At 37.6% G+C, this 14,624-nt stretch overlaps 2 protein-coding genes across 2 annotated transcripts; one reads left to right on the plus strand and one right to left on the minus strand.

Moving 5' to 3' along the window:
• Window positions 1-387: 387 nt before the first annotated feature.
• Window positions 388-3,129, plus strand: LOC149072440 (acetylcholinesterase-1-like). Its single transcript, XM_089247191.1, has 4 exons — window positions 388-891; window positions 973-1,281; window positions 1,503-2,133; window positions 2,571-3,129. The coding sequence occupies exons 1-4, from the start codon at window positions 462-464 to the stop codon at window positions 2,725-2,727; spliced, it is 1,527 nt and encodes a 508-aa protein (XP_089103317.1). The 5' UTR covers window positions 388-461; the 3' UTR covers window positions 2,728-3,129.
• A 2,792-nt stretch (window positions 3,130-5,921) lies between these two features.
• Window positions 5,922-12,038, minus strand: LOC149072441 (acetylcholinesterase-1-like). The gene is made up of 5 exons (XM_089246457.1): window positions 11,875-12,038; window positions 11,273-11,789; window positions 10,841-11,155; window positions 8,660-9,293; window positions 5,922-6,148 (listed from the first exon to the last, which is right to left on the minus strand). Exons 1-5 carry the CDS (start codon window positions 11,914-11,916, stop codon window positions 6,007-6,009), a joined length of 1,650 nt encoding a protein of 549 aa, XP_089102583.1. The 5' UTR covers window positions 11,917-12,038; the 3' UTR covers window positions 5,922-6,006.
• Window positions 12,039-14,624: the final 2,586 nt, after the last annotated feature.

Here is a 14,624-nt window from a genome sequence, read left to right on the forward strand (position 1 = left end):
CTGCATCTTTCATTCTCTAAATCAAACTGAAATTTTTTTACAATGTTTATCCAGAAGAAAAACAAATGATGTCGAGCAAATTTACCAATAAAATAATTTTCGAGATCGTTTACGTTTTATACAAACACTAATTGCAACAACGAGGAAATTGACGTAGTAAGTGATAGAATTCAATGCATTTTTATATACAATTATCAAGAGCTTTTGTGAAAGTCTAATTATCTTACATGGTTGAATTGGATAATTCGAACTGTTGTGCTGTCCCTTTCAGCTTCGAATTAACCAAGTTCGACAGTATTTAGTTATTCAGTTATAAGACTTGGTTTTTAGATGGCAATACATCATCTCCTAACGTTACATTTATATTTTTGTTTCAGATACCATTATTTGTACAGTATATTTCCTTAATTATAGGACTCCAACCTATAGTCGAGACAAAATTGGGCCGAATACGAGGTTTAATGGTTCCTTACGACAACACGTACGTTCATGCATTTCTCGGAATTCCATTTGCAGTTCCTCCTATTGGTGAACAGAGATTCAAAAAAGCAGTGGAAGTTCAACCGTGGGACGGTGTTCTGAATACAACTCGCAACCCTCCAGCGTGTCACCAATATTCGAAATCATTTTTTCCTTGGCGAGATACTCTGAGCGGACAAAGTGAAGATTGTTTGTATTTGAACATCTGGGTACCAACCCCCAAACGCCAAGGAAGAGCTACCATGTTTTGGTTACACACCGGCGGATACACTTTTGGCTCGAATAGGATTCCTGTTTATGAAGGAAAAGCGTTGGCTGTGCACGGAGACGTCATAGTCGTCACTTCTAACTACAGACTAGGTGTTTTTGGTTTCTTTTATTCTGGTACAGAAGATGCTCCGGGTAATTTAGGTAATTAAAGGCAAACTTTCATATATTAAAGACTCATAAATTCTTAGTTTAACGAGTTACCAAATTCTGCTTTACTTACAGGCTTGCATGACTCGTTACTAGCCTTAAAATGGGTAAACGAAAACATTGAAGCTTTTGGAGGTGACGCAGCAATGATTACAATCGTTGGTCATAGCGCTGGATCACAGACTGCTGAATATTTCGGAGTGTCACCGCTTGCAAAAGGACTATACAAAAGGGTTATCCTACAGAGTGGTAGTATTTTTGGAGTTAAGGATGGAAAAGATTACAATTTGAATTTAGGTCAGCAATTAGCTGAAAAGGTTGGTTGTGCTAATGAGAATTCAACTCTACGTAACAATCCTAACATTGTTGTGAACTGCTTGCGAAGTAAGTAGAAAAACAACGATAAACTACTACTTTTTTATTTAAGACATCGTGCTTTGTTTATAACATTTCTTTCTAAAAATCCAAAAGTTTAACAATTTGCATAAAAATGACCATAATTTTTGCTTAAGCCCAATAGCTACAGTACTTTTTTCATCTCAAAGTATCTGAAATATTCACACCAAATTTATTTTATGGTTATACTTTCACTTCACGTATTTCAGCAATCAACGCAAGTTACCTGCTTCACAAGATATGTGATATAAAACCTTTCAGCATCCACTTCAAAGTCGTTTTTGATGACCCAGTAGTAGGTTACGATCCTAAAAAGAGGTTGAAACATGGAGAATTTCAAAGAACAGAAGTTCTAATGGGGAATGTACCTCATGAACAAGGATATTCCCTAGGCTCTTTGCATCGAGATGTATTCGGATTCTTTGGTTTGAAAAACACTCTTTTCAATAGAAGTTACGGTGAGTTGTTACTGAAAGAGGATGTATTCTCCGGACTTGTAAACGTAGATGCTCCGATTGACTACTATTTAGGTAGCTTAAACGACAGTAATAAATTAGAAATTCGACAGCAAGTTATAAATGCATACTCTGACTTCCTCCGCATTTGTCCATGTGTCTATTATGCTGAATCGATGTCAAGTAAAGGTGTCAATGTGTACTATTATTTAATGACGAAAAGACCGAGCGTCAGAAATTGGTCACCATGGATGGGGATAGTGCACTTCGATGATGTACCATATGTATTTGGACAGCCGACGCTGGATCGCAACTTATATACCGTTGACGAATACAATTTGAGCATACAGATGATGAAACTATGGACCAACTTCGCTAAAACTGGGTAAGAAAATTGGTGAATTTCAATTTTATTGGTATTTTTGATTCGGACTCTGCATTAATGTCTCGAAAGTAAATAACACAATGCAGAGTATTTACTTTATTTCAAAATTTATATAAAGCAATTTAAAAAAAAATATATATTATTATGTATCTTAAAACCCATTGAACGACGGTGGGGTAGATTGTATCCAACCTCTTTACATGTTTTGCTATGGATTTTGGAAAGATGTCTGTTCTTCAAAGGGTTAAAACAATTGCTTTTCATACTGCTTAAACGAAAAACTGAAACCAAAGTAATTTTTAATTTAATAAGTGAATTTTTTGTACGAATATGTTAAATAATGATGAATATTTCAAATATAAATAATTAGCGAAAGGCATATTATGCGCAAGAAACACTTTCTCATGAAACGATACATCTAAATTTAATTTTTGCAGTACTCCGGGTGATGAATGGCCTCCGTATAACCGTGAAAATCCTATGGTGAAGATATTGAATCGTCCTGGAATGGTAAAAATATACCAAAACATGCCACGTATGCCAGCTTGTGATTTTTTGAGACAATATTTTACCGATGCTTCAGAAAATAAATAATGTCGAAGTATGTTATTATGTGTAGATACAGCACCTCCTAGAGATAGAAGGATTCCGCACGCTGCTTGTGACGTGAGCAAGTAGTCCATTTTCCTTTAGAATATTCAGGGAAAAAAATTCCACGCTCATGCTAGTATCATCTTTGTGCCGAAAATCGGGCTCAGAATTGGCGATTTTTATGCCCCACATCCAATCACTATGCGGTATTTGTGAGCCAATCAGGAAGATTCTACGCCAAAATAAGAAGAAACGAAATAGGATGCTGTGGTTCAAAATGATGCAAACTTGCTAGAGGTAGTCTTAATGACGTTACAGATCAACCCGTGCGGAGGCCTTCTATCTGTAGAAGGTGCTGGTAGATACAAGTGTGTGTTATAAACTACCAATAAAAATTAATAATTTTTTTCTTTCATTGACAGAATTCGCTTTTCTTTGTCTTAAACAGATGGCGCTACTACGATTAAATTTTTCATGCGCTTTTATAAGGTTATATTTAGGGTTACCAGATTCAAAACTGAGAAAGGAGGATGCTGTTATAATTCTCGTTACTCTGAATATAAAACAGAATTAAATATAGAAACTTCAAGAAAAGGAATCGAGTCGATTAGAATTTAAAGCTTTACATTTACTTCCTGAAAAGGACATGTGCGTTGTGGGAAAAAAGAATTACTTGACTTCTTTGTTACATAATCGCAATATATATAATTAGTGGGTCATTTAGGGGGGCAGGGGTGGGGGCGTCCTCCCCCCTGGCTTTTGAAAATACACTAAAAATGCTGTACACACATATATATATATATATATATATATATATATATATATATATATATATATATATATATATGCGTACCTTTAATACATGCTCTTTGCCCCCCCCCCCCGGAAATCTTATACCCCATCTTTTTCCGATGTGCCTTTCAACTACTTCATTACATTTTACACACAACACACGCACGAACATCGTAGTCCTTAAGTATTAATTTTTCACTTCTTAACACATCGACATACTCATCGAGAATCGCCCCGAGAAAAGCGAAACTCACAAGATTGCGCTCCTGGAGCGGGACTTTGAGCCAATCAGCGTGTTGGATCAGATCTACGTCACGGAAAATTTCTATTTGGACGGAGTTTTCTTTTCTTTCGACGCTCATCGCTGTCTGGTGTAAATTTCTATCACATACAAAAAAGACAAAAATTATTCTTTGATTATTTACATAAGAACTATTACGATTACGGACTGATCATCTGTGGATGATGCTAGATCACAATTTTTACTCCAGATTCTTTATTGTATATATGTATATCGTTGTTTGTTATTTTAACATAAATTAATAAATTTCCGGATGCACCCATCCCCCGATGTCTCTCTGAGATGGGAAGCGGGGTGTGTCCGGTCCTTCAATGTTCAATGTCTGGTGTAAATGGCCAATACTAGCTTTCGCTCTACATGGAACAAACTGCTCAAACCGTTCTAACCTCGCTCCTTTAAAAGTTATTCTGCACTCTTCTGCTACGTTTTGAGGCGCTATCAGTTTTTCTCCATGCATCGCAGTGGCGCGGGTTGGATATAAATACGTAGTCGTCTTTTTATTCAGACATAAATTACACAAACCATAAAGCCGATTATCAAAGGATTGATAAACTTGATTATATGAAAGAGCAAGTGAAATTTCAAAGTCAGTAGTGACGGAAATTTTCTCAACAACTTATGTTGTGGTTTTGTGGTGTCTTCCCCCGGCACATGTAAATATAATTTGTTTTCTCTTTGTGGCAACACCACAGAAATCAAAAGTCAAAGACGTCTGGTTATACTGAAAGCCGGCTCACTTCACTATAGTTTATATGAATTACAGACTCATCTTGATTTTGCCGGATTTGCTCAATTTTTAAGTCTCTATAATGTGTAAAAAAAAAAATTCAAAACGTGTTTTTATGTACGTTGCATGATCTTAATCGAGTTGAACCTTCTTTATGGAAGGCTAGTTTTTACAGCAATTTTTTTATAATTCATTAAACTTCGAAAGTGAGTTTGAAGATGCAATAAGAGTACTACCAATAGGAAAAGCGGAAGGATTGGATGGCATTCCCGCTGAACTATTAAAATATAGTAGAGACACACTGTCAGCAGTCGGCTCTCTGAATTTGTTAAAAATATCTATAAAACGGGCAAATAGCCTGAAGAACATAGCACGACAGTTATCATACCAATACAAAAGAAACCCTCTGCTAGACACAGAAGAATTAGCTTTATCAGTCATGCCTCGAAAGTACTACTCCGCATCATACGGAAACGTATGGAAAACTGCATCGAAAACTACCAAGATGATTCGCAGTTCTGCTTTATGAAGAAATTGGCAACAAGAGGTACAGTAACAGCGTTAAGACTGATAGCCGGGTACCTGAACATGGTGACAAGAAGGTTATACGTCTGTTTCATTGATTATGAGAAGGCGTTCGATTATGTCAACTGGAACGAACTATTCATAATATTACAAAAATATTGAGAAGCGAGAAATGTTTAAAGGCAAAGCAAATTGTCGTTTAAAAATAATTATAGTAGATTTGTAGAAGCAAAGCGGGCGTAGGAGAAGGATTCCAAGACTGTGATAAAGTTGTTTTAAAGGGGTTAAAAATTTATTTATAATGAGTCTTATTGTTCTTTTTTGGAGTTTCATTACTGGTGTAAGATTTGAAACGAAGTCGCCACCCCAGATAGATAAACCATATAATAATATGGAATGGACTAATGAATAATAAACTCTAAATTTACTGTCCGCTATCGAGAGTGTCCGCTAAAGGGGAATGAAATACATTAAAGCCCTATTCCATGGGACCGGAGATCAGAAACGCGTCAGGTAACGAGACATGTCCGTTTCGGGAGGTATTAGGTTAGAGGAGTTATATTAATTACGAATATGAACGGTGAAAATTTGTAGAATTTAGTGTTTAATCTATTGATTTTATACGAAAAAAAAGAAAAATTGTGTCATACGTAAAAAAACTTAAATAATTGACAAAGAGAGTGAAAAAGTAATCATTTCAGAAATATCAAAAAAATCAAATGAAATTGCATTTTCGTTGAATAATTTTCAATATTTTACAATATTTTCTGAAAAATGATATAAAAGCATTTTTTCTTTGTAGAGCTGAAATCATATGTAGACTCGACGTAAAAGAAATAAAACCACTCAACCCACGTTTAGAAATATGTTTAATTATGCTTTCAATCACGTTCTGTGTTCATATATGAGAAGAGATTGTAATATTTTTTTTTTCGCATCAAGATTCAAATATGTACGATCTTAAAAAATCACAGTTCTTAAGGTGTATGACTTCCTGGTAGTGCTTCACATTGGCTTTTTCCAGTATCTTTGCTATGTGGTTCTTCGAATCAAATGCTGGCCAATCGCCATCTGGACGCCTGCAAAGTAGAAAAGATAACGTAAAAACATAAGCACCCGATATCGTGGTGTAAATTAGTATTAGAGAGATATAGATGGCTTCTTTCTCAGCCAGAGATATCAAGGAAACAGTTATTTTCCGGATATTATGCTGAGGTGAGCTCGGAAAAAAAAGTCATCACGTCCCCACCGGGACTCGAACCCAGGTCTCTTGCATACCGGGTAAGCATACTACCATCTACACCACTGGAGACACATGAATCTGCCTTCCTGATTTAAGAGAGGCTACTAATGCCTCTACTTCAGCGCCTCACGACACAGTGCGTGAAATCAGGAAGGCAGATTCATGTGTCTCCGGTGGTGCAGATGGTAGCATGCTTGCCCGGTATGCAAGAGGCTTGGGTTCGAGTCCCGGCGGAGACGTGATGACTTTTCTTTCCGAGCTCACCTCAGCATAATACCCGGAAAATAACTGTTTCCTTAAATTAGTATTGTCACCATCTTGCACAACTATTATTAGTACCATTTGTTGACGCTTCCAGCTTTTCCTGGTTAGGCTCTAGCTAACTAGCTAGCTTCTACGTTATGTGACATTATTGTAAGACCAACCTGGTTTCCGTGTTTTTTTTTAACCGAGTGGTTTGCAAATGACTTCCTTTTTAGGATGACGTCATTAGCAAGCAAGTACGAGTCTAATTTTATTTATAAATTCTGTTACACAGTAACGTGACTGCAATGCATCGCTATAAAGAGCGTAATGAAAATGAAATTGGTGAATTTAGGCAATTAAATTACAAATACAAATACAACGCCACAACAGGCAAATTGCCCAACGAGGTGGCTGACCTAAGAACATCATGGATCCCCGAGCCATTTTTTGGAGTCCCTACCTACTACTGCTACACCACACATGCACCCCCCTCCCTGCGGAACCCCCCAACGAATCGGTATATGCGGGAATGTGCGTGTACGTGTAGTGCAACCTGACGTAAAGTTTGTTTCGGTGTAATGCTTGTTATGTGTAGTGCTGTCATCTGCCCCCAGTTTTTCTAACTATGAGTGAAGTGTTATGATTGAATGATTTTTCATTGTAGGACTGTTGCTCTCTGTGGCGAGACTTTTTAACGGGGAGATCGGCTCGCATTTGCGCCTTGAAGTTGGGAACCACAGAAAACCAACTTCAGCCGACCACCACTGTGGGGTTCGAACCCGGATCCTCGCATCACGAGTCCGGCACTATAACCACTCGACCACCACAGCGGCCAACTCGCGCCACTCGACCAAATTGTAGTCATATTTTTCTGATGAGAGAAGAAATGTAACTTTTGATGGCTCAGATATGTTTTTTCAAGCTACTGGTGATATATTTGCAGCTTTTTGACGCGTTTGAACGAGTTATCAAATAAGCCGAGGATTAGCTGTAGTCTGAATTGAGTTAAATGTGCAAATAAGACTGATTTTGTTTTTGTGGATCAGAGATTCAACTCTCAAAATTATACTGTGAAGTATCTAACTTATGTCCGTGGGAAACCTTTGGAGACCAAGATAACAAGCTTCCACAAAATGATGTTCCGGTCTTCGATCGAGCTATCGTATGAATTGATGTTGGTCATTTCCAGACTTGAATCAAATTAAAAACTTTAAAAAATGGCTAAGAAGAATAAATTATTTTATACGTAGAACAAACTTTATGAAAATGATTTCGTGTAAAGATAAAATGTTGGAGCGTTTCAGCATGTCGAAATTTAGAGATGAAAGCTTCTCTTTTTTTCGGCACAAATAGTCATCGTGTCCTGGTTTGGAGATATTTCGGTCAACGACACAATATCAACCCCGCTATCAAAATATGACAAATATTTGTTCTTTTGAATTATTAGGGATCTGCGTAGTCTTGTCGGTTGCAGGACCGTCTTAAGAGCATCGTGGGCCCCCGGGGAAAATGATTTTTCTGAGGCCCTACCTGGTAAATTCTAGGAAATCTCAACCAGATCTAATTTCTGTGGGGCTCCTCTTCTCCTGAGAGCCCCGCGCCGTGCCCGGGTGGGCCCATGCGTTAGGACGGCACTGGTCGGTTGAAGTTCTGAGGTGTCATTGTGAGTTGGCATCCACTTCGAAAAGTGAGTAAGTAGAACGCCAAATATGAATTCAGATGCAACTACAGAGGCCACAACAGGCACGTGCTCAACGAGGTGGCAGAAAAAAAATGTCCATAACAAACTTTATGAGTGATCATTTGTGTGTATAAAAAGGCAGTATGGTGTAAGAACATGGTAAATTATTTTCGTGACTAGAAATAAATGAATGTAAGTAAATAAAAAATTAATCAGTGCTTTGGGAATTAAAAATAGTTCAAATAATTATCACAAATTCAATCTAATACAAAGTATTTTTACCTTTTCGGGTCGCACAAAATAATTTCGCAGGCCAGCTTTTGGCTGCCCCTGCTCTATCTTATTCGAAGCATCGACATTGTATGTATAAGCTAGCATCAAGAGCAAATTCTAATTTAATACAGAAATAGATAAATTTACCCATTGTTGATGAAATTCGTCCACATCTGCAACAGTTCAACGCTCAACTCGTATTCATCTTGGGGATATTCTTCCTTATTTATGGTGGGCTGTCCAAATGTGAACTGGACCTCATCAAAATGAACAACTCCCATCCATGGTGCCCATTTGGTATCGCTCGGCCTTTTCGTGAAAACGTAAAAGAAAACGTTTTGGTTTTTCTTTGCTATCTGTTCAGCGTAATATATATACGGACAGATCAAAAGGTAATCACTGTAAGCAGCAATAGTTTGAGTTCGGATCGCTTGAATGTCGTCATCGTTAATTCCATTCAGGTAATAGTTAGTCAGTTCACTTTTGTCTTCGCTCATTCCAAAAGCTTCTGTTTGGAGTAATTTTTTAGCATACGTTTTATTAATATAATCACTTTTGCGTCCATAAAATCCGAATTCCTCGACATGCTCTGCAGTTATCTGAAAAACAACTTCTTCGGGCACAATACCAGTCAGGATATCTGTAACATGAAAATCTCCAGACATCAGTCTTTTTATAGGATCATCACCAATCAATTCATCACCTTTTACTACACTAAAAGTGAGCGTTTCTCGTGGCTTCAGTTCATTTAAAGCTTTTGTGAGTTCCATGGCTTTGATACCTGCAAATGAAATATCTTGGTTATAACTTTTCAGTGCGATGGTGAGGAGATTATTCTAAAAGATATCTTTTAATTTTTCTATGTCAATTAGCTTTACTATTACTGTAAATACGAGGATTACTTTGTCCTACTTTTATAAGACTTTTTGTTCAATGCAAGAAAATAACAAATGCAGTAGAACCTCGATAACTTGACTACCCGGATAACTCGATATTTATTATTCTCATAGTTGGCATAATTCAATGGGGAGAGACTTCTTTAACTCGGCACAAGATAGCTGAACTCCCGCTAAGTCTACTACGATTCGCATTGTGTTATGGAGAGATCGGTCAGTTAATAAATTATCACAACATTTTTCTCGTAAATTTCAACAATTCTTCGTTTCATTTCTTTTCCCTTTTTCGTCGTTTAGTCGAAAGTACTTCCACATAGCTTGGGGGTAGAGTCATTTTCCACTGTTTGGAGAATAGAAACTTAACCCGTGACTACGAAAGTCACAGATAAGCGCGGATGATATTTGAAATTTTTAAGTGGGAGATGGTTGAATAAGCTAAAATATATGATTTTTTTTGTATCGAAATTTTTAAGTTAAAAAAAAATGAAAGTTCTCCTAACTTTCGGCAATTGCACTGATCATTCGCAAATAACAGATATTTTGATACAGTTATGGTTTCTTTCACCATAATTCACGATCATATAATATTCGACAACTTTTTGTACAAAGCTGCAGATAATTTCTTTTTTGTTAATTTATAGATGACGGAATGGAATTGTTCAACTATATTTTTAAATATATATACATGACGATGTTTAAAAATTGGGAGAAGAGATCAAATGAAACTTCACTAACTCCCTTGACATCCGCTTAAGTCGATACTTTTACGGTGTCGAGTTATCGCGGTTCCACTGTAATGATAGATACTGAGCTTTTAAGGTAATTTTTAAATGTTTAAACCTTCAAAACGGATCAGTTACATTCGAGCGAATGTCACCAACACGCTTATTGGTTGCGTTTTTCGAGTTTTATAAAAGGACTTTTCTGAAACTTTTATAGTGTAATCCTGGTCTACTGCAACCTAGCGACGAATATTAGAACACTATAGAAGGTGACTTGCCGAACTAGTGCCAGGGCATCTTTAGTGTGATCACTTAGATCACTAGTGTCTTTAGAGCATCATGTGCCCCCGGGCCAAGTGATTTTTCTTACACCCCACCTGGCAAATTCTCGAAAATTTTAACTGGTTCTCGTTTTTGTGAGTCCCGCATTCTCTTGACTCATGCACTCTCTTGGGCCCATGCGTTAAGACGGCACTGACTTGTGCTGTGGCCTGGCTGAATCACCGGTTACTATGCGAACCTGAAGCAATCAGCTTGTAGCACGCATAGCTCAATCAGTTTTTTCGTTTTGAGACAAAGTGATACCCATGCCATTTTGTAGATGCTGTAATTATAATTTTTTAAATTCACAATTTAAAAAAAGTTATATCTTTACTTTATTTTCTCAATATATATGTCATCTATGTGATTTGATCTAATAATATTTTTACCTCGTAAACAATTCACCACTATCCCCGGTGTTGCACGAAGAGATGATACTGCATTACTGCAACCAACCTTCTCCGCAAGTTTCTGTCCTAGATCTAAATTAGTTCTTGCGGAATCCAAAATGTAATCATTTGCCATGCTTCCACTCTGTAGAATAGCTCTGCTGAAGAGTCCTTTAGCTAGTGGTGAAACGCTTAATATCCCACATGTTATCGAACCAGCACTGTGCCCACCGCAAGTTATCCTGCTCTTGTCACCTCCAAAAGCTTCGATGTGTTCGTTCACCCATTTCAGTCCAAGAAGCGAGTCGTAAAGACCTTTTAACAAATACGGGACAATGAATAATTTATTTGAATTTTTTGCATTGTCAAACAAATTTGTTAAATAGTTTTACATGAAAACGGCATGCATTTTACAAGAAGAAGTGTACTTGCCTATATTGCCAGGAGCATCCTTTGATCCAGAATAGAAGAATCCCAACGCCCCTAATCTGTAGTTGACACTCACCACGATCATATCACCAGCAGCAGCTAAAGCTTGCCCATGATATACTGGCAAACTGTTTGATCCGAATCTAAATCCGCCGCTGAATATCCAGTAAAAGACGGCTCTGTCTTTCCGTGGAGAAGATGGGACCCATATATTCAAGTACAAACAGCTCTCGTCGTATCTGCTAATGTTATCATACCACGGAAAAGGGTATGAGGATATTTGTGGACAAGCTGGAGGGTAATTGGTAGCATCAATTGTATCGGTCCAGGGCTGAATTGGCTCCGGTCTTTTGAACCGGAGGTCACCGAGTGGAGGCGTAGCATATGGTATACCTAAATAAGCGTCTACCTGTTTACCACTGTATGAAATTACTTTGCCTTTTATTTTCCCTAGTTTCGTTTGTACTATCGGATCTTCACCTAAGCTATAATCCAAACTATAGATCAACAACAATCCTACCTGTAAAGAATATGTTTCAACGGAATTTTATGTACTGTATTTTATATACGATAGCAGAAATTTAGAAATAATTTTCAATACTTACGATAGTGAACATTTGCCGGATAGAGTTTCTGCATGAGAACATGGTGCTCCAACAGAATGCCAAATCTTTATTTTCTCAACGTGCAGAAGAACTCCTATAATAACAATTAATCTCTTCTGTTTTCACACTACGGTTACTAAAGAAGACTAAACATTTTTTGGTGGATCCGATACTGTTTTATAGCCCTATATATATATCTCTAGAATATCGCGTTAAATGCATGTATCATCTTGAATGTAAGCAGGTGTAACAATAATGGATAGATAACATTCCAAATATGTTGCGCACAAAGTAATCACGAACCTTTCAAATTTGGTTTCATATCATATAGCGGTATTAAAAATGTTTAAATGATGTTCCGACACCCATACCTTGAGAAGTCGTAAGTCACGTTTACGTAAAACATCGATATTATATCACGTGGTGATTCTGCATTTAACGCACAAAACATCGACTGCGCCACGCTACGCAACCAAAAACCATGTCATGGATTAGAGTTTCGGCGAAAATCCGATCGTAAAGTGGGGAACTGAAAGGGAAAATAGTTTTTTTTAGCAATATAGATGGATACTTTTAGGTGTATCATTTGGAGCAGTTTCCTATCGGTGAACTTTGTTGAAAACCTCTGTCTAGACAGGGCTGGATATGGGGAGGGCTGCAAAAGGCGCGGTCGCACCGGGCCGCAAAATTTCAGTGGCCGCAAATTTTTAAAAAGAAACTCTTTCCTTCCTCAGCAGATATTTCGGAAATTTTTGATAAAATTTTATTTTTTTCATCATTAAACTATTATTGATTGCGAAAGGAGGGTTTTAGTTTAAAGACCCTATAATATCATTTCTAGTGTTACTAGGCATGGCACTAGCTTATTTCAAAAAGGAAACAAGTGTGTGCAGGTGGTCGCATTCTTTTCATTTACCCCTGAAAATAGTGTTCTGCCCTTTCATTCTGCCATTAAAGAATAACAGGCTATATTAACCAAGAAGAAAACATGCTTAGGGGCATCAAACGAAAACGGACAACACAAAAGATATCTAGTGATTTTCCCCCCCTTGAAAATCCCTCCCTTTGGAGTTACCATCTGGTCTGAAGATACCAATGGTGCCCACAAGGTGAATACTGGTAGTTTCATCCGGTGGTGTGGTTCTGCCTCTATTGATGTTCCATAGTAGCCTATAACATGGGCATCTCTAGATAACGGCTGCCCCGGAGATAGGCAACTTCGGCTGTAATTCGGAGTGTTAATTGCATGCCTTCCTGGGAAACTCTGAACTTTCATGATGTTTCCCTAGGGAGGCTTGAGAACTTGTTCGGAAATTTCAGTCATAAAAATCACACCATCTGAATCATCTCTCATATATTCCGGAAGACGGATATACAATGTATAAATTCTAAATTCTGACAATTGAACTTCCAAAAAATAAAAATGGTAAGACGTTTCTCTCTGATATTTTTTTTCTCAATCTAATTACTCATTTAGTACAGTACCGACATTAGAGATATTCTGTTTCATGAATAGAGAGCTCATGCATAAAAGCATTTAAGAGCACAAATGTCCAAAAATTTAGGATGTAGACTACGTTGCTTGCAGCCCTGATAGTTCATTCTCTTATAAGACAATGTGTTTGCATACTAGCAGGGACGCCGGAACATATATGCTCATGTTGCTAAAGCAACACCAATCATCATTCAAATATAGCTCATTCCCTCAGTTTAGGCGATGGGAGATTTACCAAAAACGGGACATTTTGTTGAATGTGTGACGTATGGTCTTCGTACATATCCAAGTGAACATTATGCTGATTATTCGAGCAATACCAAACATGTGGTCGGCTGAATTTGGTTTTCTGTGGTTCCCAACTTCAAGGCGCAAATGCGAGCCGATCTCCCCGTTAAAAAGTCTCGCCACAGAGAGCAACAGTCCTACAACGGTAAATCATTCAACCATAACACTTCACTCATAGTTAGAAAAACTGGGGGCAGATGACAGCACTACACATAACAAGCAACACACACACACAACAGAAACAAACTTTACGTCAGGTTGCACTACACGTACACGCACATTCCCGCATGTACCGATTCGTTGGGGGGTTCCGCGGGGGGGGGGGGGGGTGCATGTGGGGTGTAGCAGTAGTAGGTAGGGCCTCCAAAAAATTCCTCGGGGATCCATGATGTTCTTAAGTCAACCACCTCGTTGGGCAATTTGCCTGTTGTGGCGTTGTATTTGTATTTGTATTTTTGACTTCCGGCGCGTCCCTGCCTACTAGTAAATAAATTGTACAAGTATCTGTGGTTATGTTGATTGCGGCTAGTGTTGTTACTATTCGACAACCTATACCACGGCGTCTTTTTGAATTTCGAATTTGAATATTCAAATATTGAGATTGCAATCTCGGATTTTATTTGTGGCGAGAAACTCTTGGTTTAAACAAGTAATAAGATTGAAGAGCTCATATACAGTGAATCCCACTTATAGCGTTCTCCAAATACTCGTCATAAAAAACGTTGTAGGCGGGAAAACACTTTAGACAGGAAATTTCGATAAGTGTTAGTAAAAGTTAGGATTACGAAAATAAGCCGTACTAAGTAAGAAAACTTTCTAAGTGGGAACGTTAAACGGAATATACTGTAGTAGTTTTAAATGAAAGATTCAAAAAATGATCAAAGTTATCTCATTGCAACATACATTTGATAAAGATGATGAAACGCTTTGAAAGTATATCAGAAATGTATGTCTATTCAATATGATT

This window comes from Pholcus phalangioides, unplaced genomic scaffold (assembly GCF_987345545.1).
Source record: "Pholcus phalangioides strain wild (caught in Gottingen) unplaced genomic scaffold, Ppha-v1.0 ptg000017l_1, whole genome shotgun sequence".
Classification (NCBI taxonomy): domain Eukaryota; kingdom Metazoa; phylum Arthropoda; class Arachnida; order Araneae; family Pholcidae; genus Pholcus; species Pholcus phalangioides.